The 27,955-nt window shown below is 43.5% G+C and overlaps 1 protein-coding gene and 1 long non-coding RNA gene across 2 annotated transcripts; one reads left to right on the plus strand and one right to left on the minus strand.

The window, feature by feature from the left end:
• Positions 1 to 193: 193 nt before the first annotated feature.
• AHCY (adenosylhomocysteinase) lies at positions 194 to 27,955 on the minus strand. The gene is made up of 10 exons (XM_083618928.1): positions 27,752 to 27,955; positions 23,662 to 23,852; positions 22,159 to 22,234; positions 19,426 to 19,578; positions 13,573 to 13,685; positions 12,663 to 12,870; positions 11,454 to 11,541; positions 9,581 to 9,698; positions 2,949 to 3,143; positions 194 to 1,117 (listed from the first exon to the last, which is right to left on the minus strand). Exons 1-10 carry the CDS (start codon positions 27,777 to 27,779, stop codon positions 986 to 988), a joined length of 1,302 nt encoding a protein of 433 aa, XP_083475054.1. The 5' UTR covers positions 27,780 to 27,955; the 3' UTR covers positions 194 to 985.
• On the plus strand, positions 6,275 to 9,126 carry LOC310764890. The gene is made up of 2 exons (XR_014549326.1): positions 6,275 to 6,938; positions 7,321 to 9,126. It is a non-coding gene; the product is annotated as an uncharacterized lncRNA (long non-coding RNA).

A 27,955-nucleotide genomic window follows, 5' to 3' on the forward strand; every position in this document is an offset into this window, starting at 1 on the left:
CTATGTCATAACCAGAGCAGACTCACTGAAATTAGTGGACATTACATGACTAACAAAAAAATCAATTGATTCCAATGGTTATACTCTGGATGCAACCCTATATATTCACAGAATATTGACAAAGTCGTCTGCTTAAAAGTGGCCTTAAATAGGTGAATATTTAAGATGACAATGTGAAATGATAGCAATATCATAAAGAAAAACAAGGCAACCATTGCAGATTTTATTAAGAAAACTTGTTTTAAGACACTATGACAGGCACAAGATTCAAAAATTAGGCCCAAGTAGACATTCACCACTGGCATCTTTGGAGAACTGGCTGCCCCAACCCCTGGCTCCAGGCTTATAATTTTGTTACACACAAAAGAAATTGCTTCTAGACGTTGCCTCTCTGGACACATTCAGGTCCTTTCTTACTACGGAGACTATATATGCAAAGTGGGATCATGTTACATTGCCCAAAAGCTAGATCTGGACCAGCATCTGTGATCCGAGAGATCCAGTGAGCAGATGCAAGCAAATCCTGCATTTTTGTTTCAGGTCAACCCCAACCAAGTTCCAGTTATCTAGGCATGATGTAGCAGCTAGGTAAAAAGTCTGCTGTGCAGTGTGGACTGTACTTTACAACCGCTAGGGAAGGATCACTCCAGGTACCTGAAGATACCCTGGAAACACAGACCTGAAGATAAGTGAATTTGCAGACTCCTCGTAGACCTTCCAGCATGGCAACCGCTCTGCTGAGGAGCCGGCTGCACAGTTGTTTGAGAAAAAAGTGCTTGGGGAAAGTCATGGGGACTTCACACTAAAAAAGAAATATGGGCTGAGATGTGAGTGGGGAGAGCAAAATGTGACAATGTAGAACCGCTATTAAATGCTTATATAAAAAGTGACTGGGGTGGAGCCGTCTGCTGAATCCCAGCAGGGAAGCAAGTACTTTGAAAGATTTACGTCCCTGTGTCTTGATCTTTGGGGCCCTGCTAGCTGCTCAGTATCTGTAATGATCTGGTTTGAAGGGGCCGTCTTTGGGTATTCCGAGGTACTTCGCCTGCTTTTCGGTCAGCTTTGTTAGCTTCACGCCAAGTTTATCCAGGTGAGCAGCAGCCACAGCTTCATCCAGCTGAAAGAAAGAAAGGGGAGGGAATAGTTTAAAGGATGTAAAAGACTAAGCTGTACTACTATGGAGCTGAGGAGGCTGCCTTATTTTGCATCAGACTATAGGTCCATTTAGGGACGTGGGTGGCGCTGTGGGTTAAACCACAGAGCCTAGGACTTGTCGATCAGAAGGTCGGTGGTTTGAATCCCCGCGACTGGGTGAGCTCCCGTTGCTCGGTCCCTGCTCCTGCCAACCTAGTAGTTCGAAAGCACGTCAAGTGCAAGTACCACTCCGGTGGGAAGGTAAACGGCGTTTCCGTGCGCTGCTCTGGTTTGCCAGAAGCGGCTTGGTCATGCTGGCCACATGACCCGGAAGCTGTCTGCGGATAAACGCCGGCTCCCTTGGCCAGTAAAGCGAGATGAGTGCTGCAATCCCAGAGTCGGTCACGACTGGACCTAATGGTCAGGGGTCCTTTACCTTTACCTTATAGGTCCATTTAGCTCCATATTGCTTACATTGACTGGCAGCAGCATACAAACACCCACACGCCCAATGAGGCATATGGCCCCATCCCCTGGCAAGGACAGGCAATGAGCCAAGGCTGTGCACACTGTGCAATTGCCAAAATTTTCTTCAGCATCCCAAGATTGTTGTAATGCTGGCACATAGTGACTCCAGGTTCATATGGGACTCATATTTCCTAGGGGACTAGTCTAAACGGAAAAGCTCTTCCAGCAAGTATGTGCGTCAGCTGGTTGTGCACAGGTTTATGTTATTTACCAAAGGGAAAATCTTTTCTAATCACTTCTGGCTGAATTTCAAAGACGACTAAGCCTAGGCCAAGCACCAAACAACTACCATCTTGTCAAAATCACAGGCTTGTTTTAGAAAATTGAGGCCAGACTCTTTTTGTTTTTAGTAATTTATTACATCTCTCAAACCCGCATCCTCTTTCAGAACAGAGAAATTCACTGATAATTAATAATTCACTCATAATTAAGGATAAACCCAGGGAAATAAAATGGCAAAAAGGTCAAAGACAGGATGGACACTTGGACAATTAGGAACAGATTGAGACTGCCTTTGCTTAGATGTTCAAGCAGTTGTATATTCCCCTTTATCCATCATGCCTATACAAAAGAACAAGCTACAACTGGGCTCCAGAAGGAACAACAAAGAATGAGGACAAACTCCCATTTCTCCTTTGATTACATATGAAACACTTCTGTGCACCAACTCCTTTGAAAAGCAAGGGTTTGGGGACAAATTGATGTTTTCCAGGAATGCAAGGCAACAACACCAAAGCAGAAAATAAAACTCACAAGACCCTTGAGCAATGCTTCTTGACCCGTGACACTCAAGATTAATCTGTCTAAAGAAGTATTCTTTGCAGAAGTTGCAAACATATTTAAATATGATCTAGCGCACAGGTTAGCTCGTTGATACTGTACAAAGTATGAGGCTTTTCTAGACTAGGGGTAGCCAATATGGTGCTCCCATCATTCCATGCTATTACAGTCAATGGTCCAGTATGATGGGAGCCAAGGTCCAACAACAGCTGGAGGAAGCATTGTTGGCAATCATTACATTGCACAATTAAGAGCAGTTGTTGCAAGGACTTGAGGGCTGGGGAGCCCCTAGTTCAGATCATATCACAGCCATAAACTCACCGACATTCAAATCAAGGGGCATAGGAAGCTGCCTTCAGTCAGCACAAACCTTTCATCAGCCTACTCTGACTGGCAGCAGCTTTCCAGAGTCTCAAGTCAGTTTATCTCCTCCTCTGCCCCCAACGAAAACTACCTTTATACCACTTTCATCCAGAGAAACACAGGACCTAAGTCTGAACACTCACCTTTTTTGGGAGAATATGGACTCCTACTGCGTACTTGTCAGGATGCGTCCAAAGCTCTATCTGTGCCAGAACCTGGTTGGTGAAGGAGTTGCTCATAACGAAGCTGGGGTGGCCCATGGCACACCCCAAGTTCACCAGCCTGCCCTCTGCTAGAAGTATGATGTGGCGGCCATTTTTTAGCGTGTAGCGGTCCACCTGAATAGAAAAAAAAGACCCAGTGAGAGCTAAGGAGCGAGTCAGGGAAAGACACAGAGGCATTATTACAAGCTCTGCTAGGCTGCCAGGTATGGGGAATGATGAAGAAGAGTTTGGATTTGATATCCTGCTTTATCACTACCCGAAGGAGTCTCAAAGCGACTAATATTCTCCTTTCCCTTCCTCCCCCACAACAAACACTCTGTGAGGTGAGTGGGGCTGAGAGACTTCAGAGAAGTGTGACTAGCCCAAGGTCACCCAGCAGCTGCATGTGGAGGAGCGGGGAAGCGAACCTGGTTCACCAGATTACGAGTCCACCGCTCTTAACCACTACACCACACTGGCTCTCACTGATGCACATGAGGAGGAAGAGGATAGCATCTGGGGGGCAGGGCGGTAAAAACTTTGGGATCAAAAGCTTTAATCCTTAGTTCAGCAACCACTGCAGAACAGGCAGAAAATGATTAACTGACCCTAATATGAAAGAACACTGGAAGCCGCCATCTAGTTCAGCATTGCCTGAAACCCTGAAGAGCCACTGCCAGACAGTGTAGGCTCTACAGACTGGCAATGGTTCTCTGGGCTTTCAGACAGCAGGCATCCCCAACCCTATCTGAAAATGTCAGTGATTGAACCCGGAACCTCCTGAATGCAGAGCCGATGGTCGACCCCAAGCTACAGCCCTTCTCCAGTCTTCTTCACTGTATTATCTACACAGTCAGTATATTAAAATGTAACCCAATGAATGCTAAGAACCATGTCCCTTGAGAAGGTTATTAAGTGGCAGTACAGTTCCTAGACAAATGGCTTTTCAGAATGCACCAGTCTGCCAAACCTTTCTTGGTTGCGAACAACAAACTCCGGATTAAAGGAATCAAGGCCATAATCTTTATATGTGCTTTCTTGATTTGTGCACTACTGAACACCGTGGAATTTACCATGCATAGGGATTGCCCTGCATGACAAAGCATAAGCTTCTTCACAGCAGGTTATGTACTGAAAAGGAAGGCACTACTCCCCAAGGCAAGGTGTGGGGCTGCATGGATCTTTTCACAGATCTAGTGGGGGGGGGGAATCTGTGGCCAATGAAGTACAACAATATTTTGTGCTGCAATTGTGTGCTTTAGAAGGTGTTCATCCTGTGGATTCTGTGGACAACAGACATCTCAAGTCATGGTGCTATGAGGCAACAGCCTCAATGTCAGCAGCTGCCATTTTCCAGTGAAACAAGAAAACCAAAACTGCAGGAAAGAGATGGAGTGAGGAAAAAGGTCTAGGAACTGACACACCCGAAGGAAGCAAAAGAGCCACAGCTATCTGGGCACTGAATATCCAGTCTGCAAACTATCCTCAATGAAACCAGTTTGCCTTTTGCAAATTAACAGATTAATTCAATCCTGAGTAGAACCAGGCTATGATGAATGGGTGATTTAGGAAACCCACAGAGCCCTATTCAAACCTCCAGAGGCATAGGCACAACAGAGAGAAACAATACTTAAGCTCCTGCCCTAGAAAGTGAAAGAAAGATGATTATCTCATTGGAAAGGAACACACAGCACTCATCTTATGACGATCATGAGGTATTCATCTTTTTAAGAGCTTGCACCAGGCACTCTGGACAGGATATTGGACTTAAGAAGCAGTACGGCAGCACTAGAGAAGGCAAGTGAGGATTCCCATTTATGCGCCGAATGTACTAGAAAATATAGGTTTTGGGATCCTCCAGATGACCTGCTTAATTGAACATTCATCTCAATTTGCTAACACAGAGGTTAGATTTATATCAGGTCTCTATTGAGCCTCTTTATTCATTCCTATTTGTTTGCAGGGTCATTATTTGACAATAAGCATTCATCCAGATTTGCTTGAGGGGTGTTTATATGTCTTCCCATTACTCATTCACCCAGTCCACACTTTCAGGACATTTCCCCATCATGTTCCAAACCACAAAGCATCCAACTCTTTTTTTAAAGTGTATTTCCTTGGGTGACAGAGCCCTTTAACTCACTTTAATTGTGCAAGACTGGAGAAGGCTGGTCCAAAGGGCTGGTGGGGAGGGAAAACAGTTTGGTATTTTAAGTATATTGGGTTCAGGTGAAGTTTATAAGCTGGAGAAAAGGGAAGAATTATCAGCTGATGATTCATTAGAAATGGGGCAAAAACTGATACATCAAGGTTCCATGTTTGCTGAATGCTAAAATGGAGAATATGCAGAATTGGGAGGAAGACTGGATAAAGAGGTGATAGCAGAGGACTAAGGAGATATTTGGAACCACGGTGCATCTATGGAAGTGTGTCTACTAGAGACATTCCTTTTAAAATTATGAGCAGATGGTATACCATGCTGGAACTAATTAAAAATATACAAAAAAAATGAGAAATAGTAAATGTGAAGAACAAGGAAATTATTTTCACATGATGTGGTCATATAAATATATGCAAGAGTTCTGGGGAGAATGTTTTTTGATCAAAACTGAACAGATGACAGGTTATATTGTGTTTCTTGATTTACAATTTACCCTATTAAATAAAGATCTATCATAAATGGTACAAAACTATGCTTATTTCATTGTAAAAGAAAATTGCTCATTGTACCTTTGTTTTATGTATTTGTATGTAATTTACGCTGGGTTGGGTCTCCCTGGGGAGAGCATTCCACAAACAGGGAGTCAGCACAGAAAAAGGCCATTCTTGTGTTGCCACCCTCCAGACCTCTCGTTTAGGGCCTCAGAGGATGATTGCAGGGTCCAGGTAGGCTCATATAGGGAGATGTGGTCCTTGAGGTATTATAGGTCAAAACCAGCAGTTTGCCAGGTGCCATCAGAAAGCGGCAGAGATAGCGCAGGATAGTACGCACCCCAGAAATGATCTCTTTCAGCTTCTGCCTTCTGGAAGAAGGTATAGGGTTATAAAGGCCAGGACTAGCCACCTAAGAAACAGTTTCTACGCAAATGCAATTCTGGTTCTAAACGCAGCATAAGAGGTCTCTATAGTATAGTGTATTTTAAAATGGGGTTTCAGAGTTTTTGAATGTTTTATGTAGTTTTGTATAGTTTTTATGTAGTTTTTCAATTTCATTGTTCTGCATGCGACAATGACAATAAATATATTGTATATCGTATATCGAAATGAGCCTAGAAACTAATTGGCAGCCAGTGCAGGATTGATATAATATGCTAACTTCCCCTTCCTCCCTCCTCTCCTAGCATGCCCCGCTAAATGTGTTCTGCAAGTTACCCCAACCTTCCAGGGCAGAAATGGGGAAGGGGACAGAAGTTCAGTTGCAAAAGCAGAAACCATAGCACTAGCAGAAGTACCTCACTGGATGCCGCCCTTAGAATTCCCAAGCAACATGCGGTTTGAGGGTGCTAATATAATAAATAGATAAATATATGAAATAAAGAATAATATATGCACACACACACACAGGTATGCACACATCCTAGGAGAGTGTGCTTACCTGGCTCTTAAGGGTTAGCTGATACAATAAAGAGAACCACCTGTCTAGACTCCATCTGGAATGTCCCGTCAGCAACACACATATGGATGTGTTGGATTCAATGTCAAAAAAACCTCAGTATAAATGTTCTTGATGACTAGCAGCCTATGCTTCAGTAAAATGTGCATGTGCACGCATGAAAAGGGAGCTGAAAACAGTTTGCAGAGGTTATCTTTGAAGGAGATCACTCAAAAGCCTGGTTCTAACAGAATAAGGTCTTTCCTTAGGAATTCCATTATGATGGTTCCAATCCCATATGCCTCACACTCTGGTCCAATTACTCTTCTGACAACAGTGTTAGACTATGCTGAGTTAGATAAATTGACAGGAAAGATTAGATACTTAAGAGACCAAAAATTCATTGAGGACTGGGGGAAATTTGTGGAATATCTGGAATGCATAAGTAATGGTCAGATAACGCTAAGGGGATTTAAAGAAGCACTGTGAAAAATTAAAGAATATTGTCTAAAGGGAATAAAAGGAAAGATATAAAGAATGTCAATATAAAACTAAGAAATGCGTAACTTAAATGATAGCTACGAATGATTTACGGAAAAACTGAAGGAAGTCTTGAAAAAGAACAAGCTGTGAAATACCTGATGTGAATTAATTTGTTTATTATTTTTGATGTAAATTAGTAAAAATTATCAAAAAAAAAATTACTCTTCTGACAACAAGCATTCTTGCTTAGGTTGCATACTGTAGCTTTTAAGAAAGGGGGGGTTGTTCTTTATGTTAGATGGCACGATGTGGAAGGAGTGTTTTCTGATGTTGCCACACTAAAAGATGTATCATATTCTCAGCACCTGGAATATTTCAGAACTAGTTAGCACATTGCCTTGGAAAAATGTTCCATATATTCACTTCAGAAAAGAAAGAAAGAGGATGACAATGTGTTTCTGAAAAGCTCCAGGCCTCCAGCCACCTTTGAGTAAATGGAAACCAGTAGCTGAACACACGAGGAAAGGGGCAAGAGGGAAATGTGGACTTGCCATTGACAGAATACACTAACCATGACTACAGATCTGTGGTAGAAAATCATGACACAACCCAGAGCAGTTGCAGCACAAAGTGAGAGTTTTGCCAGGCTGGTTTCTAATATACATTTAATACAAGCCAGGCCTGCCAAAGCAGTTAAAATGGGACCATGTCTAATCCTAAAAGGCTGAGGTCATTTTACTGAAGGTGTGCAGATTAACAACATCAGCCTCAAGAGTGCAAGAGGAACAAAACTTCACCTTTCATCGTGTTATGCATTCAGGATGGGCAATTGAGCCATTCCAGCCTCCAGGTCTGGTTTCAGAGAAGTGTCTGAGAAAGGTACTTGCCGGGGACCCGAGTCTCCTGTTTTAATTAGTATATGTGTCTCTCTCTGTGCGTGTGTGTGCATTTAATGGGTTTCTTCTATAACATGCTTTTATTTTTCAATGTTTATATTTTAATCTTCCAATCTAATTATAGATTTTAATTATGGAACTTCGTGTAATTGATTTTATACTTCTAAGCTGCTCAGAAGTCTACTTTGACATTAAGCAGTATATAAATTAATTTAAAAGTACACCATGAGTTTCTAGTGTTTGACCAGAAACAGGGATAACCTCATTATACTTTATGTGTGTAACAAAATATGTTAGACATCTCTCCCTTCTGTCTCAAAAAGTGTCTGCAGGAACTCGCAAGGTTCTAAAATGTTGCTCACAGTTTTTTGTCAGTGAAAAGAAATAAATTTCCATAGTTCCAAAGCTATAATTGCTGCTTTTTACATTCCCTCCTATAACTAATGCCTTCTGGGTCCCAGAATTGGTCCAAAACAGGGGCAGGGTCACATTCCCTTCTGATCATCCATTTATGGGCCACATGTCTGTGGTAGGCAGGTCTAGAGACAAAATAGGCCCAGCCATGAATTTTAAATTTTACCTTTGTAGAGTAAGGTAGCTTCTACATACAAACCTAACTCTATACAGGCAAGCAACAGGCATGATCAGAGTTCAAAGACATATTCCAGCCCAGCAAAAACACCCAAGGAGGGTACAAAGCAGACTAAGGGGGGGGGTGATCTGGGGAGAAACCAGAGGGCAAGACAGAGACGCCTCGTGGGCTGCATTCAACACCTGGAGCCTGAGGTCCTCAACCCAGCCTGTAACTTTTAACAATTTAGATCAGCAGCGGTGTAATGCTACCTATCTCCCCTGTGGTAATAAGGGGGTAGAAGAGAGTGTTGAATGGTCTCTTTAAATTTGAAGGTTCATTATTGTTCCACAAGATGTGTATTTCTTTAAGGGCCAGAGCAAATAATGTGACCTAGTTTTACAGTTGTGAAGCAGTAGAGCAGGTGCTGTTAAGTTATGTTAATTAAGCTGTTGGGTATAGTATATAAAGAGCAGCACCTAGCTCTCTCAGTATCCTGGGGGATGGGTCATGCTTATTGATATATTTAGTGTAAAAGGATTTTTTGTTTTTGTTATTAAAACCTAGCAAAAGTTATTTTTCCGTTCTTTGTAATGTGTGGTCTCCCCAGCACGCCTTCTGCAGCGCAACTAATCTGCAAATAGCCAACAGAGAGTTCAGCTTGTTTAAGAACGATACCTATGTAAAGCTCTCCGGTGATCTGCACAAACCCACGATATGTGCCTTGGCACTGCAACCCAACTGCGCATTCTGCTAAAAGTCTCTGCATAGGCCCAGCCCTTGTGAAAATAAGGTACTTTCTTGTCTTTGGTCTGGACCCCCCTCATCCCTTCCTCACCACATGTCCCAAAGGGGAGGGATGCACAGGGCACCACCTCGGCAGTGTTCACCAGAAACAAGCTGTCAAAAGATGCGGTCCCCTTCTCCAATTCTGGAGTAGCCGCCACACTCTCCCCATGGCACTTTATCCTCCCAAGAATGAGTTCCATGAAGATGGGATCTTTTGTGTTCTAAGTTAGCTCTCACTCACCTGGGGTTTAATGTTCACAGTTTTCACGCTGTTCTCATTTAGCCACTTCACATCAATTTCCACATCGAAGTGTCCAATGTTGCATATGATGGCATCATCTTTCATGTGCTCAAAATGCCTGGAAGGGGGAGAAAAACAGCTCTTTGTGGAGAAGGTAATTCATTGTGTCCTGCACCCAAGGAACTGAACACTGCTTGAAGATGGCCACAGATCACAGTTGGGAAGGGTCTCATCCCAGTAACTAAGTCCTTTGACCACCAGATGCTACATAGCTAAAAAGATCTGCTGAAAATGACAAGGATGTAAGGTAGCCTTCAGCAACCTGACTTTGCTTGATGGGGTTGTGGTCTAGAAGGCACCAGGCTGGCAAAAGCGGATGTCTTATGCATTCCCTCGACCCAAGGACTGGTCCATGCAGTATACAGACCAATACAAGTCCCAAGAATTTCACTTATTTTTTCAGCTCCCCACGTCACACTAGGAGGCACTTTTGTGCTTTCCTGTCACTCCCAACAGAAAGCATCCGAAATCCAGCATATTAAAAATGGAACTGGGAAGATGGTCTAACTCCACCATTACATTCTAATGCACCTTTGCTAATCTTGCTACAATCTACTGTAAAGCCCATCTACCTTGGTTGTCACGGCCTGACCCAATTACCTCCTTGCAGCCTGTGAAAGCAGTAAAATTCTCAGCTCTGTTCTGGTTCATAATCAGCTACCAATCAGTTAGTAGGGTTCAGCAGATTTGGTTACAGGCTTATTATAGAACAGGGATGGGGAAACTGCAGCCCTCAAGATGTTGTTTGAATCCGACTTCCATTATCCCTTGCTATTGGCCACGCTGGCTGGGGATGATGGGAATTTGAATCTCAACAACCTCTGGAGTATCACAGATTCTCTGTCCCTGTCGCAGAATCAAGAATAGAAAGGATGGAATGCAGATTTAAACTCCACATGCTGTTATATCTTCTATGAACCAAAATACTCCAGAGATATCCAGAAGAACTGGGGCCTGGCCAGATTAAATTGTTTTAACAGCTGAACGGGCTCTGGTGCATTGCAGGAACAGTCAGTATTCTGCCCCCCAGGAGCTCTTAGACTACAACTCCCATCATCCTTTGCCATGCTGATAGGGCTGATAGAAGTTAATAGTCCTATATCTGCAGAACACAAATTCTAGAGGGGTACGCCATTTTAATTGTGTTCCACGGGCAGAAGATGACATTGGGAGCAAGATAATAGCAAGACCATCACAAAAGCTGCTTCAGTGAACCATGTGTTGCTTAATTGTACATTGAATAGAAAATGACTCTGTATGTGTATTGCTAAAGGGAACATTGGGGGATTTCCATTGATATAACTAGAGAGCTGCTTGAGGACCATGTGGTGCTTAACCTTAGATCACATGAGCAAGGTATTGAGTTGCAAATCGCCATTTTGAGGGAGTCCTTTGTTCCTCAGCGCCTATAAAGGAAAGACATGCTTATGTCTCTCCTGGAGAGAAAACAGCCTCAGGCTAGAATGCAGGCTGATGGAGTCTGTAGGAGAGACAGAGCTCTGTTTGTCAGCTCCAATTATAAATAGTATTTTATATTTATAAGAAGCTGAACCTGTGCTTCGACAAGCACATGATTTTATGCAACCATTTGAATGTATCACTTATTTGTTTTGTGTCTGTTTGAAGAAAGTTCTGTTAGCAAAAGTTTGGAACAATATTTATGGTTTGGACAATTTTTATTCTGAGGAGTCAGTTTTTATTCATCCTATTTTTCAAAGCTGTGGAATAGTAATATCTGCAATACCATCTTCCACAATCCCTGTTTCCCAACACGCACACGGATAGCAGTCACTAGCTAAAACGTATACAGTACCTCCCATGCACAATTTCTGAGCATCCAGTGGTGGTAACAAATATGTTGCCCTCTTTGCAAGCTTCTTCCATTGTTGTAACTTCATAACCTGGAAATAAGGAGAAGGGAAAGGATACATTGAACTGCAACTGTGGGCCTCTTCACACCTTACACATTAGAGTTTTACACATATACCTACAAACGTGAAAAAATGAATGCAGCAAACATGCGTATTATAAGACTGAAAGAGGGAAGGAGATTCTGGCTTCCCCTGTGTAATGTACAAAAAGGCCCTGTAGATCAACAGGTGACCCACCTTCCATCTTGCCTTTTCTGATCCAGAATGTATCTGTTCTCTTTCACTATTAGACCATGGAGGATGGTTGCCTTAAACAAGGTGTAAAAAGGTAAAGGACTCCTGATCTCACTTTACAGGCTGAGGGAGCTGGCGTTTGTCCGCAGACAGTTTTTCTGGGTCATGTGGCCAGCATGACTAAGCTGCTTCTGGTGCAGCGGAACACCGAAACCAGAGCAGTGCACGCAAACACCGTTTACCTTCCTGCTGGAGCAGTACCTATTTATCTACTTGCACTTTGACGTGCTTTTGAACTGCTAGGTGGGGAGGAGCTGGGACCGAGCAACAGGAGCTCACCCCATTGCGGGGATTCGAACCGCCGACCTTCTGATTGGCAAGCCCAAGAGGCTCAGTGGTTTAGACCACAGCGCCACCCGCATCCATAAACAAAGTATATGTCTCCTGTTTTGCCAGCTCTTAAGTACAGTCATACCTCGGGTTGAATGTGCTTCGAGATGAGCACATTCGAGTTGCGCTCCGCAGCAACCTGGAAGTAACGGAGTGCGTTACTTCCGGGTTTTGCCGCTTGCACATCCAGAGACGCTCAAAATGACATCACACGCATGCGCAGAAGCGCTGAAACGTGACCCGCGCACGCGCAGATATGGGTTATGTTTGCTTCTAGATGCAAACGGGGATCTGGAACGAATCCCGTTCGCATCTAGAGGTACCACTGTATCTATCACAGCTGTATCATCCCGACCCTTTTCCCATAGCACTTAGGGTGGCATACGTAGGATTAAAACAACATACCCTAAAGCATGGACCCCAGATTTGGGACTCCCATTCATTCTAATGGGCCTATGCCACATATGTCTTAGCTGGATTCACCAAGAACAATGACTCACTTGAGCAAACGGTCCTTCAATTCTCACCTTCCATGGCTGCCTGCAGTGCATTGATTGGATCAATTTCTGTGATGATGACCCTAGCACCAAAGTTTCTCAGGGCTTGTGCACAACCTTTGCCAACATCACCATAGCCTGCCACAACAGCCACTTTCCCTGCAATCATGACATCTGTGGCACGCTTAATGCCATCGATGAGGGATTCCCGGCAGCCATAGAGGTTGTCAAATTTACTCTAGGGAGGAAAGCAGAATTTGAGAAACTGAAGCAATTTCCAAAGATGATCGCAGCATGAAGCAAGCACATCAGAATGCTAGAGGTAGGCTAAATACATCCAGGTTTCATCAGTTTCCATAAATCAGCATGTTTAAACCCAACTTCTACTATCCATAATTCTGTCACTGAAGTCTTCCTTGGCAAAGTGTCAACTTTCAGGGGTGGCAAAAGAAAGGCAGTTTCTTCACAGAAGCCTTTGATATTTTGCATCCAAACTATATTTTAGACACAAATGCTGCAGGAACCTAGAGAGGAAAGTTGTTGCAAGTGTTGACGGATGTTAAGAAGGGTGCCCCCCGCTGCAATTTAGCTTGAATGCAAAAGCTTATAGCTTCAAAGGAAATCTATGCATCTTTCCCCAAAAGGACTTGCTGTGGGGAATGACTTACTAGCTTACTGCTCAGATGCCCTCTCTGAAGCACACACCTCAGAAGGCTTTGCCACCACTGCTTCCCAAAGCAAAAGACCAGCACCATCACAAATCAGTAATTATGATGAGTTGTTCTGTGGACAAGCAGCTCATCAGAGTAAAATCATTACTGAACCCTTATCATTTCAGATGGCAGGTGAAGGTTCAACAGGAAAAATGCGACACAAGGAAGAACAAATCCATAGTCATCAGCTATGGAAGGAGAGACAATACAGAGTTTAGTGACCTTACCTTGGTGACAGAGTCATTAACATTGATAGCTGGCACCTTCAGGGTCCCTTTGGCATGCATTTTATAGAGATTATGGACTCCAGTGGTGGTTTCCTCAGATATTCCTTTGATTCCTGCAAGGAAGAATCCAACTGTGTTTACAATATGCTGCAGATCTCAACCAATGCTAAGCAGCCATCTTTAGTAGTCCTCTTAGGAGGACTTCTCTAGTAGTAGGAACCCTCTTCATACAAGGTCGAGTCTAAAGTATTCTAGGTTTGTATCTGAATGCTAAGAACATGAACCACGGTATCCTCACTCATATCCAATAATATTTTTACAACAGGCTTTCGCAACACAGCTGAAGGGGCAGCCTCACTGGGGCAATTCATTCCTCTAGCATTTCCAGTTCAATAGGACCTTAGGTGGCATGGCTAGGAAAGACCTCTGCATGAGACCTTAGAGACCCACTGTCAGTTGACATGGTAGTCCTGGACTTTGGTTGGGGGGACCTGTGGACCTCCATGTGGCTGGACTACAACTGGCCATGCTGACCGGGGCTGATGGAAGCCGTCATCCAACAACATCTAAAGGACCACTAGGTTTTCCATGCTTGCAGTATGAATCTCATTATGTAGCTTGACATCCCTCCCTACTTCACAAGGTGGAAGGACCAAAACAGAGGGGAAAGGAACAAATCAGGATGAAACTAGGACTTGTGACACAAGGCCAGCAGAACAGGAGAGGGGATGTTCAGTGAACTGCTTTTCTGAAAAGAATCCTATGATGCAATACAGCAGATTAATAAGGCTGCATTCAAATGGCCATTTATTCTACTTCCACAACATTTTCCTGACTGCTAGGTTCCTGTATTATATTTGAGCTTTCTTGCAATGTAACAGCCACTTCTGGAACTATAGTGGAATATAGTACAAGTTTAGCACCCATTTCCATATTATTTGCAAATGGATGTCTTCTGGAAGCAAGTAAAATGGAAATAAGCACTAAACCTGTACTATAGTTCCAGAATTGACTTTTACATGGCATGAAAGCTCAAATATAATACGGGAACTTAACAGTTAGGGAAAAGTCACATGAATGCAGCCTAGCAGAACAGAAAGTGGCCAGTGGATAGTATTGCATAAAAATGCTACCCTCCCCTAATGGCTCTTTAATTTGTTTACAACACAGTCATGCTTAAGTATTTGTTTCTGGGAAAGGCAGCTGGTAGTTATCCAATTACAGTTGCAGAAGGAGGTGAAGGGCCGGGATGCATGCATGCATAACTGAGATGGCCCAGGCCTCCCATAAAGACTTTCCCACCTGTTTCTTGCAGGGGAGATGCCAAGTCTGGAATCGCCTGTAACCTTAAAATTTGTGCAGCTCATTAACAAAAACAAAGATTTACAACATGGCGCTTACTAAAAATAACAAAATGACTACTACAAAGGTTAATGCGCAGCTTCATGTGCAAATGAAAAAACAGGAATTACTGCCAATTCCACAAGTGTCTCCAAGAGATTTGGGGGGGTCAGTGACAGAAAATTTATGAAACTCATTTAACAAGAATGTTTTCTACTGAATGGATAAGCCCACAGGTACTGCACTAGCAACCCATGGATTAAACCAAACAGAGGAGAGGGCCTCAGAGAAGTGGAAAGGAAGAGGCTGGTTGGTCTAAGGCAAAGAAAACGCCCACGGAAGTGCAGTCCTGTTGGCATTTTAGTGGATGAGTTGCATTTAATAGATTATTTCCATCTGCAAGTAATGCTCGCCATCAAGGATCATGATGTTTGAGAAAAACCAGGTAGTCCTTCAGAGGTCAGAGAGTATCTTCACCTATATTGGCAAGATTAATGTAAGACACAAACACTTGGATCCTTCAAAATGGGAGAGGCCATAAATACCATCTAGTGGCTGGTTGAAGATTGGCATCTGAAGGGGTCCTTAAAAGAACAGATATAATCTTCAATAGACAGAGAGGGAGGGAAAACAAGCTTAAGGTTTTTGAGAGACTAAACTAACAAAGCACCTTCCATTAGCATCATGAGCAGCCCAATTGTCTGAGACTGCTGGGGGCAGAGTGAGGAGTGAGATCAAAAGAAATGAACAAAAAGACTTAGGGTGGGATTCACCTAATGAGTCCCATCAACAGAAGCCCTGTGCAATGATTTCTGCTTTAGCAACAGGGATTCACCCCCCCCCAATCAGGCTCCCCAAAATTGGCTTGGGGAGGTCAAGAGAAACCCTAGAACAGTACACAGAGTGAAGAGGAGGATAATCCCTTCTGACAAGACGAAATGCTTCTGCTGATGGAACACTGGAAGAGAACAATATTGAATTCCTCCCCTTTTGTGCAATCGCAGCGACTTCCTTGATGTCATTCACTTCTCTCCAATGACCCAACAAATGTCAGAATGGCCAGAGAGGAGGAGTTATGGGGACATGCCAGAAGCATCCTAATGCTTCCTGGTCTCATCATCAACACCCGCAAATACGAAAGATAGAGTATATGGTATATGTTATCTTTCTCTCAGTGTACACACATACACGAGTGCAAGTATTAAGTGGTATAAAACAGTCTTAAATTAATAACAATTAACCAAGTGAAATTTAAATGTGTCTCCCTGTGTGTCTAAAATTCCCTCTCCTCTTTCTTTGGAAACGCTGCTTCTTAGCCAATCCTACCAGGAAACCTAGAGAAACACTATATTCACTGACACGGGAAGTCACTTTGAGATCCAGGCAAACTAACAGGGTCACACACCAAATCCATTCCATGGCTTAAGCCATCCGCCAGGGTGGGACTAAGGTTCTTTCCATGCCAAGCCCAGGCCTGAAACTGGATTGGAATGAATCAGCATCCTTCAAGATGTTTGAGAGGCTGCTTTCAGAACTTTTAACGTTGAAGGGCGGGAGCATATGAATCTAATAATATAAATGTAGAAAACACTGGTGTCTTATTAAATAATGGGAATTGGCAGCAGATCATGAGATGGAGAGAGGAGCACAGTATGGTCACATGCAGCCAATCAGTAGCAGATTACATGAAGAGACAAATCTATGGATGGACCCTAATCATTCCATGACATGTGATGGGGAGAATTTTGCCCTTTAGCCAACAGTCATATGGTCCCTGCTCTGTTGAAACAGATATTACTTTAAAATATTTTCCAGCATGTTTTTACTTTGTTACCATCAAAGTGGGTGGGGGAATTCAGCTCCCAACGCAGTGTAAAGTGCAATGCCCCCCTCTAGTGGGCCTTTTGCAAAAATCACTTTTCAGTAGTGCTCACGGCTACTCATTTTTCACCTTTTTTAAAAATCCGCCTAGCTATATGTAAATTTCTCTTTTGTTGAAACTTACATCCTGCCAACAGGGCTTTAAATCCATAAGAGGCTAACTATGGACAATTCTGCTCTCTTCTCCATTGCATGCAAACTCTGCACAGGCCCCAAAACAGTCTGGGCAGAGGGTGGGGCTTGCTCAGGTGGCACTGTGTGCAGGAAAATGTTTAAAAGTGGGGGGGGGAGGCGCCCACTTCTGCTCTATGGCTTGGTGTTGAGTGGGAAGAAGAGGGAAGGCAGGCAGGGTGGCAGGAGAAGAGGAAAGTGCAAAAGGCATAGTTGCAATTCTAGCCTGCAACCTCTTCTTCTTTTTTACTATCATGCTTGTTCATCTTCCTCATAAGATTTTGCAGGCTAGTAACTTCTTGGGGCTTGGTAATAATGCTGGTTTAATCTTAACCAGGCCTTGTGTTATGTACTGAAGTTCTCACCCTGGGCCAGCAGGGGGATACTGTAGATAGTTATGCAAATAAGGGATTGAAAGTGACGTTCAGTGACTGGATAGTTTTAGAAAATTGTTACAGTTACGTTGTACTGGAGCTCTATATAAGCAGGCTGGCTGAACCCTTCAGTTCAGTTCTGTTCTGGCCTGTGAATAAACAAGAGCTGTTTGAAGAATCGCTGTGTCGTCTGATATGTTCACCCACAACCTAACACCTTGTTCCTTACATAACTTTATATATGCAAAGTTAGCACATGCCTCTTCTTTCAAGGAAAATAACACAGGAGGGTGGATTTCATAAAGGTACTAAAACGCAGCGCACAACCATTTGACGCAAGCAACTTCCTGGCTGTATGTTGTCTGACTGGTGTTTCCAAAAGCTTCTGCCCCTTAGCACAAACACAAAAAGTCCACGGCAGCGGCACTTAAAGTACTGTAACTAAAATATACAGATAAGAAGATCCATTGATTTTGATCTAACAAGGCAGTTTCCTCCAGACTAAAATCCCAAAGGGTGAATCCTTCTGCTATACCACTGTACAATCACAGAAACTGGGTAGGTAGGCTGCCTCATATTTTGAGAATCTCAGCATTTATTCTTACAGGTTTCTGTAGATTAAGGCATGAAGGCAGAAAGCATGTGCAAGTTATACTGGCAGGAGGGTGAGTGGGGGTACCCAGAAACACTGAATTCTCTGCTTAGCAGATGATGAGTACAGTATCCAGTCTTGCTCAATTTAGCCAGCATGTTTTTGTCCGAGTTTCATTTCTTTAGTAATTCATCTATTAAAGTAATGGCTTAATAGACAATGTTTTTACATTGTTTATTGCTACTGGAAGGGACTCACACCTCTTTGTGTGCCTCAGGAGCATTGAAGAAGAGAAGGTTTGGAACCTTTCACTTCTGTTTTACATTAACTGCAGCTTGCTGAAGCATCCAAACCTAGACAAACTGTGGGTAGGCTTAACTATGAATTGTTGAAACAAGTCTGCTCCAAAGCACAGTTCATGGCGTTGGCTTGCTTCAGCAAGCCATAGTTAAGATTAACTCAGCCATGCTACAAAGCACCCAGAAGTTACTAGTCTGCAAAATCTTACAAAAAGCAGGCAAGTGTAGAAAGGGCTCCTCTTTACTTGCCAAGATAGTTCAGATACTTACCTAGATAGTGACTCAGTGGTGCTGTAGCATGAACACATCCACCCCACTATACACCTGAAGTAGTATCATGTGGACTCCCTCCCTGGAGGCCCGTATGCATGATGGCCTGATTTGCATAACCTTTTCTACCAATTTCAAGTGGAAAGAATTGCTAATTAGGTCAGTGCACACAGTGCCTCTGGATAGCATTCCTCAATCACATTGCATTATGTGCATGATATAGTGGAAGGGAACTATCTAGGGACTTTCAAGGAGGAAGGGCAACAGCTCAGTGGTAGCGTAAGTGCTTTGCATGTTGAAGGTCTCATCTCCAGATAGGGTTGGCAATGTTCCCCATCTGAAACCCTGGGGAGTCACTGCCAGTCAGTTTAGACCATACTGAGCTTGGTGGGACAATGTTTGGATCTGTATTAATAATAATAATAATAATAATAATAATAATAATAATAATAATAATTTTTATTTATACCCCGCCCTCCCCAGCCAAGGGCAGCTAACAAGCAATAATAAAAACAAGTTGGATGAATACAACTTAAAAACAAGATTAAAATACAACATTAAAATATTAAAATGCAGCCTCATCACAGGAGGAAAAAGGAAAAAGGAAAAAGAAAGAGGGGGAGGGAATCAAATTGGCTCCATGCCAAAGGCCAGGTGGAACAACTCTGTCTTACAGGCCCTGCGGAAAGAAATCAGATCCTGCAGGGCCCTGGTCTCATGAGGCAGAGCTTTCCACCAGTCCAGAGCCAGTGTTGAGAAGGCCTTGGTTGAAGCTAATCTAACTTCCTTAGGATCCGGGACCACTAGGGTGTTGCTATTTATGGACCTTGAGGCTTTCCGCGGGGCATACCGGGAGAGCAGCTTCCTTCATTCTTACATTGCGCTTTACATATTTTAAATGTTTATGCAACACCACATATATTACCTTTCAACAACTGTGGATATTTTGTGTGGACCAAGTTGGTGAGGTCTCCACCATCGTCAAGAATCATGTTCAAGGGCTGCCCATCCTTAAAATAGAGGGTCTGCTCAATGCACCATATGTATTCCTCATCGGTTTCTCCCTTCCAAGCAAACACTAGGCACAAGTCAAAACAGAGAGGCAATTAAAACACAGAGGTAATTAAACAGAAAGGTAATTAAAAGGCTTAAGTTAATAGTCAAGTCAGCTACACTCAACTGAATGCAGTTTCAAGAGCTAAATGAAAAGATGTGCTATCCTGATAGTTGTATCAGCAATCTTCCCTTGAAGCAACAAGAAACTCATCTCTGCATAAACAACTGGAAATCAAAATAATTACAGCTGAACAGGGAAGCAGAGTTTACCGCTTAATCATGCACATTAAAGACCTTAATCAGAATCCATCAGTTTCTTATACATTCACACGCTGGTGCTCTTCATGCCATACTGTCACAGAGCAACAGAAAGAGAGGTCCATGCCCTGAGTAGCTTGCAATCTAAATTGGCATTGTGGAGGCAACAGAGAGAGGGGCAGTACGTATACTTAAATTTCATAAACACTTACTTAGGTGTAGCATCAGCAGGTATGAAGATTAAGGCTTCATGGGAAAAGGTGTGGTTTGGAGGAAAGGTGTGAAGGAGGTAGGGGCAGATTGGCTATGTTATCTTCAACTAAAGAAGATCTCAGCTTTTCCATGAAAATGATATACAGAGTTATTGAGCATTGTTGACATCCCTTTGGCTTTCCTCACTCCACACGTCAACTCTTAAGACTCACACTTCTGCAGGCAGAGTGTTCATCCTCCAAAATACATGCCTTGACATCTTCCAGACTAGCAGCCATGCCTAAGCCTGTTGCAGCAAACACAACAAAAGTCTTGCAGCAACTTGAAAAATAAACAATTGTATTGTGGCCTTAAAACTTCTTATGGACTAGAGTCTGGTTCACCAACTTATGCTGCAATGAATTTGCTATTTTTGGTGTGATGCACATGTTTCCACATTTTGAGGCCTATAACGAAGCCCATAGGATGCATAATCAGCAGGTTAGATCCCAGAAAGACATATTTTATCCCAATTTAAACCTGTGAGACTTAAGTCATTACTAACTTGCAGTACAATCCTAACCATGTTTACTTGAAGGTTTCATTGAGATCAGTAGGATTTATTTCCTAGAAAGTGTGTTAAGGATTGTAGCCTTAAGCAACCAAATTAGAATTGGGGAGGATCATAATTTTCTTTTTTTAAAAAAAAAATAAAAGCTGCTGCACCTACTACTGAATAGGGAGCAACTAGATATCTGGAATTTCTCCATTTCTCATAAGTCTCCATCTAGGATAGAGGATTGTACCTTTCTTGGTTGTATAGAAGAGGCAATTTGGACAAGTGAAGTTTGACACTCTCTTGCAAAGGTAAGCAAAGATGCACCTGCTGAAATTCCCAAGATATCCTTAAATATATTGACGTGTTCTTATTGTCCAACATGCAGCACTAGAAAACATCAGACCACTTTATCTAAGCCCCTATCCAGTAACAGATATCAACAGTTAAGTAGACTTCATACAATGAGATCATTCAAAGAGGGAGCAGGGGGTTCTCACTATACAGTACATTCAAGCAAATAGTCAGGACCCAGGACTCCTAAACAGAATGTACAATCTTCAAAGCCACAACACTGCATCATCAAGAGTAGCATACTCCTTAGGGTAAGCTTTCTGTACTTAGAGAGCTACTTTTATCCTCCACCTTATAACCTACATCAGGAGTCGGCAACCTAAGGCCCATGGGGGTCATTTAACTGGCCCACGGACCCCCGCTGCCCGCTCAGTCAGCTCCTGTGCACCGCGCTAAACCGGCCTGGAGCAGAGCGGGGACTGCCTTCCACGATGCTGGCTGGCTTCGCATTGGCTGCAGGAAGCTCCTGCAGCCAATGGGAAGCCACACACACCTTCTCCACGCCAGAAGGAGCACAGGAAATAGTGCTTGCGTATGAGTGCGTGCACACACTCCGGCCCACCGCAGTGTCTGCGGGACCGTGAACCGGTCCAAGCCACAAAAACTTTGCCGACCCCTGACCTACATCAAGAGTGAGGAACATTTTTCACCGCTAGGGATGCATTTCCTTCTGAGCAACCTTCCAAGGACCACTTGCCAGTGGTAGGCAGGGCAACAGTGGGGAAGCAATGAGTGTAAATTTTACCTTTGTACAGTAGGCTAGTTTCTACAGACACACACACACACCACCTCTGTCCTCCATCCTGGCAAATAAGTCATTATCAGAGTCCAAGACACACTCCAGCCAGGCAAAATACTTGGGGGTTGAATTGGGTCAGTGAGGGGTGTAGCAGTGGGGAGAGTCTTAGGGCCAGTTGGCGAGGCCCCAAGGGCTGCATTTGGTTCCTGGGCTGCAGATTCCGTACCCCGATGTATGTTTTCATTCTTTTTGATGAACTATAAGCAGCAGCCTGCTTAGCCATTTCTCACCAACAGTTTTTCTTTGCTAGGATGATACACCAAAAGAATTTTGCCTTGTCAGCACTGCATTCAGAATGAGAAATCACTCTCAGGCGCATTTCTTCTGCTCTGGTGCTAGCCTGGCAAATTCACCCCTCTACGCTACATTCTTTGATAGTCATTGGGCTGGACCGAGCAAAAGAAACAGACATGAATTAAAGTGTTATCAAAGCAACATATTACCAGGAACCCCGGTTTTGGCAATAGCTGCAGCAGCATGATCCTGGGTGGAGAAAATATTGCAGCTGGACCACTGCACCTGCAAAAGAAATCAAAATATATCCAGAAACCATAAGGGGTTTTCCCCCACCTTTGTCTACAGAGATAACAAAGCAAGTCCAAACCCTTTCTACTTCCCTGAAGCTAGCTGTTGCATGTTTCATTTAAAAGGCAAAACAGCTTAAAGAAACAGGAAACAATTATTTACAAATTGAGGCTTAATCAGATTTGGGAACCATTACCCGCATCGAAAGAAAACCTTTCTAAAATGCATCTGCTAAATATCAGGATGTAACTGAAGTTTTGAATAGAGCTAACTTACAATGTTACAATGTGGATGTCCCCCCCCCCCTTTCAAGGTCCAATCAAGATTTTATTAACCTGATATGAAATTGAATTCTATGTCCTTTTTCGGATTTGCTTCTTCTTGGGTTGAGTGGGCAGTCAACAACATGATAGCAATACTGGGAAGTTGGCATCTAAATATACCTCTGCGCAAACTGGGTTGCAGGTGAATGGAATTCTCAATCACATGCAATCCCCCAGCAAACTGCGGGTGGTATTCAAAGTCAAACTCATAGCAGACCTATTGGAATCAATGACCACAACGTCTTCAATTTCAATGTGTCTAATGACTAATGCTTGCTCTCAGCCTACACTTCAGGTGGGGAGGAAAATCTATTCTTACCACTGCTAGAATCCTTATGGGAGATGGAACTTCCATTACACCAGAAAAACAATGGCAGGTCTAAATCCCTATAGCCAGCACTGCTGCTCTAATGAGGTACTCCCCAATGTGCTTCCTCAGTGCCAACTATGACTGCTCTGAAGCATGATCAGGAACAAACTCCAAGTGTTCAATATTGCCTAGCTCAGCCTTGCCTAACCTGGTGCCCTCCAGTTGTCATACTCCAACGTTCACTCACCCCAGCTAGCCTATCGTCAAGAATGATGGGAACTGCAGCCAATCAACATCTAGAGGCTGCCAAATTGGTCCACCTGTTTTTTTGTTTAACAAATAGCCAGGGCAGAAGAAGCCCAAAAGTGGGATTGGAGCTGCAGGAGGGGCAAAAAGTTTTTTTAAAACCAACCAAAAAAAACACCACATGCCACAGTACTGATCTGGCTCTTGCACTGGCTATTTATTCAACAGCTACACAACTCCAACTATACTTTGACTCTTAATGGCTAACCATACCTACAAAAGACCTGTGTTCAGAGTCTGTGGCTTTACTTAAACGTGATGCATGAAAATGCTCCATTTGGTATGGGTCAGTAGTCCTCTTTACTAAGGGAAACACAAGTTAATTTTCAGAACAAGTTCAAGTGTTTTGTTTTTTATTCTGCCATTTCTCTTAATAATATTGAACACACACTGTCTGGGCCATTTTGTTCTACTTTAGCCAACAACAATGTGGTTCCTTCTTTCTCTCTTTTCCTTAAAGAAGGAATCCAAAACATGCTTACCTCCGCACCCAGAGCCACCAGAGTTTCAATCAGAATTGCAGTCTGAACAGTCATGTGTAGGCAGCCAGCAATCCGAGCACCTTTCAGCGGCTTTGCTGCAGAGTACATCTCCCGCATCTTCATCAACCCTGGCATCTCATTCTCAGCAATTTCAAGGGCCTTGCGACCCCATTCTGCAAGGCTGATGTCAGCTATAAGCATAAGGAGTAACAGGTGGTTGGAACAGGCATTCATGAAACTGTAGTTCATTCAGGTTCTCCAGTAACAGCAGCAGCAGCAGCACAACTGCTATGAAGCTATCAAGAGAGACATTTGGCAACAGCTGGGAGAGAGGAGCAGTAGTCTTCATTTTCTCTTGAAACCTTTTGGTTAAGAGCTTATGCATACACTGTGTATTACTATGCTAAGAGGTTTATTAAATTCTACCTCCGTTTTACAAATAATAAAAAATAAAAAATCATATACAGGTAATCCAATTTAGGTGTAATGTTCTCTAAGTTACAAGAAACCATCATTTCCAGGCAATTTCTTCTGTAAAGTCTTTGCAGCAAGGTGCTTCTGGAATAAGGGCCGAGGGAGAACCATTCCATGGAACTGCAACATTCTGCAAGGAATACATTTAAGACTGAGGGCATTTGTCAGCTCTAAAAGAACTAAGAGCAAGATAAACCCCAGCCATAAGTTCTTTGCAACTAAATATAGCTTTCATTTTCCAAATATTGGTACATTAAACCTTTATGACACAGCATCACTTAGCTTGTATTATACCACATGCTAATCTTGCAGAAAATACAGGAAAACTCATTTGCCAAGCACTTAGATCTTTAAAAATCTTTTTTAAAAAGAAGGGGACAGCCAGCCAACAGAGCTCAGGAAACAAATATTCAGAGAAATCTCATAAAATATATGAAGAAGATACCATTTTAAAGCCTTTCAGGTGCAAACATCCACAATAAAAGCTGGCTCCTAAAAAAGCTAAAGGTAGTATGATACATCCACCATTGACATTGGTGGGCATACATTTTACTGTCATTCTGTGTGGCCAAGACCATACAGATCTGCAGCACTAAAACACCTTGCTGCCTACATGATCCAAAAGAGTGAACAGAAGAATATGTGCACTGCAAGTAAGATCTCATAAAGTTACCCCACATATTTCTTTTCTGCAGAGATCTTGAGTGCACATCTATTTCCTTTGGTTCTGTCTCCTGTCCAAGTTCAAGGTATCCTGCCTGTTGTCTTTGTAGAGGCACCCGCTTGGCTATTGTTGAAAACAATACTAGCTAGAAGGACCTCTGATCTGGATCTAGTGAAGCTGCAGACCTGGGAAGAAGCCCCACTGGAATCAGTGGGACTTAGTTCTAAGGAGATATAAAAGGTAAAGGGACCCCTGACCGTTAGGTCCAGTTGCAGATGACTCTGGGGTTGCGGCGTTCATCTCGCTTTATTGGCCGAGGGAGCCGGCGTACAGCTTCCGGGTCATGTGGCCAGCATGACTAAGCCGCTTCTGGCAAACCAGAGCCGCGCATGGAAATGCCGTTTACCATCCCGCCAGAGCAGTACCTATTTATCTGCTTGCACTTTGACGTGCTTTTGAACTGCTAGGTTGGCAGGAGCTGGAACCAAGCAACGGGAGCTCACCCCGTCACGGGGATTTGAACCACCGACCTTCTGATCAGCAAGCCCTAGGCTCAGTGGTTTAACCCACAGCGCCACCCACAAACCCTGAAAAGAATGTTCTTAAAAGAATGTGCATGGCAATGTCAACTTTTCCTCCTGCAGAAGTGCTACTCAGGAGCTTCACAGCACCCTATAAATTTGACATTAGCAAATTGCTGCATCAGATGCTAGAACTAAAAGATGGGAGGGATATAACAAAAACAAAACAACCCCCATGGTATAGTAGGGCAAGCACACTTTGCAGTGATTTCTAGTAACTATAATTCAGTAAGTAGAATTGGCAACCATAAGCCAAGACTTCACCAAGGTGGTTGAATAAATGGGCACTCAAATGTTAAGGAAACAAAGGTTTGAGTAGGTGGTGAGGGTAGGGGGAGGCAGTGGACACATTTCAGCCCCACTATGATCTGCGACTTTGACCCATCCCACTGGGCACTATTTCATCACAACATATGAAAGAACCTTAGACAGGATTTGGCACTGTTAATACCTTTGCTGTCTTCTGAAAGCACTTACTAGTATTTCATTAACCTAAATAGGTCTTTCATTAACCTAAATAATTTTGTCTTCTCAGCAGCATTTGCTGCCCTTTGTAGTTCAGAGGCTTCTGTCTGTGCCTGTTTCTGCTAGACCAAGCCACAAAACCAAAGGCCAAAAACAGTGGGGTCCTGACTGATTGGAAGGTTGGCAGTTCGAATCCCCACAACAGAGTGAGCTCCCGTTGCTCTGCCCCAGCTTTTGCCAACCTAGCACTTCAAAAGCATACCAGTGCAAGTAGATAAATAGGTACCGCTGCGGCGGGAAGGTAAACGTCATTTCTGTGCGCTCTGGCTTCCATCACAGTGTTCCGATGCAACAGAAGCAGTTTAGTCATGCTGGCCACATGTCCCGGAAAACTGTCTGTGGACAAATGCTGGCTCTCTAGGCCTGAAGTGAGATGAACGCCACACCCCTTAGTTGCCTTTGAGTGGACTTAAGCATCCAGGGGTCCTATACCTTTACCTTACCTGACTACACTGTGTCATAATCTTATGAGAGACTCTTGTGGGAATGAACCCAGAAAAGACTGACAAATGTTGCATCAGGTAAGTGACATGAAGCCTTTGAAGTGGCAGAGAAACAAAAGTGCTGATGCAAACCGCTTAATGGGTAACTGGAATGCCAGCATTAACCTTGAATAGAACTGGGATGTCTTGTTTTCCCCCCTGCCCTACCCAAACTTCAGATACTTCAATCATTGAATGGAAAATAGAGAAAGGGCAGTTTTAAGATCTTCACACTTTGGTATAAGATAGCTAACTTTAGCACACGTCAGATTCTTGTAACTGAGTAGCAAGATATTTTGGTGACCCGCTACAGTGAATCCCAGTGATTTGAATGGTGAAACCTAGAGATTTTTTCCGCATTTTCTCAGTACATCAATAGCTTCATTTTTCATTCTCATTTAAGCACATGACAGGCATTCTGCCTGTCGATCATTGTTTCAGATATCTTCAGATCATACACTAAGCATCTCTAGAAAAGGCCAAGATGGAAAAGCCCAAACTAAAACTATAAAGAAATAGGGGGGGGGATCTTCTTAACGTATATCAAAGCCTGATATTCTGACGTAGTCATACGATTGCACAACTTTCCCTTTAAGCCTCTGCCCTAGTTTTAAGCTCCTTCTGCAAAGGTAGCAGATTATGACATTGCGAAACATTTTATTGTACGCGACTGGAGAAACGGGGTGGGTTTCTTATCCAATTCCAAAAATCCCTTCTATCTCTGACGGATCTACCCACGTATTTCAAAATAGTCAGGCTTCTCCCTAAGCAGGGGCGATTCATAGAAACCTGCAGCGTGCTTAACGCAGGGAAGCAGCAGCGACGGCTTGACAGCATGGTCCCCAAGAGCATTCTGGGAAATGGAGTCCTCGCGGCTCCACGACCAGGAAACAAACCTTCTGCCGAATGATCAGAGGGACTACATTTCCCAGAAGCAGACCTTTCTCCTGAGCCCACATGGCGTTTGCTCAGAAATTACACGCTAGCCCAGCTAAGCCAAAGTCCATTTTGGACTACGGGAAGGAGAGAAAAAATAAGCCCTCCCTGCACACCAGAACTGGGCTGGGGGGGGAGATAACATTTAGCATCATTATTAATATTTGCAAATTCTACTTTTTTAAAAAAATGGTTGCGGGAGTGGAGCGAGAACAATGAAAACGGTGCAAAAAAATTCATTTGCCTATAAAACATCACGACGAAGAAAAGAGAGAGGGGGAAACATGGTAGAAAACGCACCATTCCAGGCCCAGCCACCCCCGATGAAAACCGGGAGCACGCTAGTTTTCTCGCTCGCTCGCTCTCTGCAGGCCTTAAGCACAGAGAGCAATCAAAACCCACAAAAACATGCAACGAGGCTCCCTTACCAACTTTGTAGGGCAGCTTGTCGGACATGCTGGCACTTCTGCGGCTGGAGGGGCGCGAGAGAGAGAGGCGGCGAGAAGCCACTGGCGGCAAAATGCAGGCTTTAAATAGACTCGCCCAGGTTGACAAATGTACGAGGCCGCCTCCACCAATCCCCTTGTAGGGTACGGAGGGGGCGCGGCCTCGCGATGCGCAGAGGAACAGGA

Source organism: Podarcis filfolensis, assembly GCF_964270895.1.
Source record: "Podarcis filfolensis genome assembly, chromosome: 6".
Classification (NCBI taxonomy): Eukaryota; Metazoa; Chordata; class Lepidosauria; order Squamata; family Lacertidae; genus Podarcis; species Podarcis filfolensis.

What these genes read in the sequence shown, in the direction of transcription:
- AHCY (XM_083618928.1), bottom strand. Translation starts at nt 27,779, where the DNA reads ATGTCCGACAAGCTGCCCTACAAAGTTG. An exon ending in TGCCAAAACCGGGGTTCCTG is followed by an intron (nt 19,579 to 22,158) that starts GTAATATGTTGC and finishes ACTTGTGCCTAG; the next exon opens with TGTTTGCTTGGAAGGGAGAA. An exon ending in TCCATATTCTCCCAAAAAAG is followed by an intron (nt 1,118 to 2,948) that starts GTGAGTGTTCAG and finishes TCTTTCTTTCAG; the next exon opens with CTGGATGAAGCTGTGGCTGC.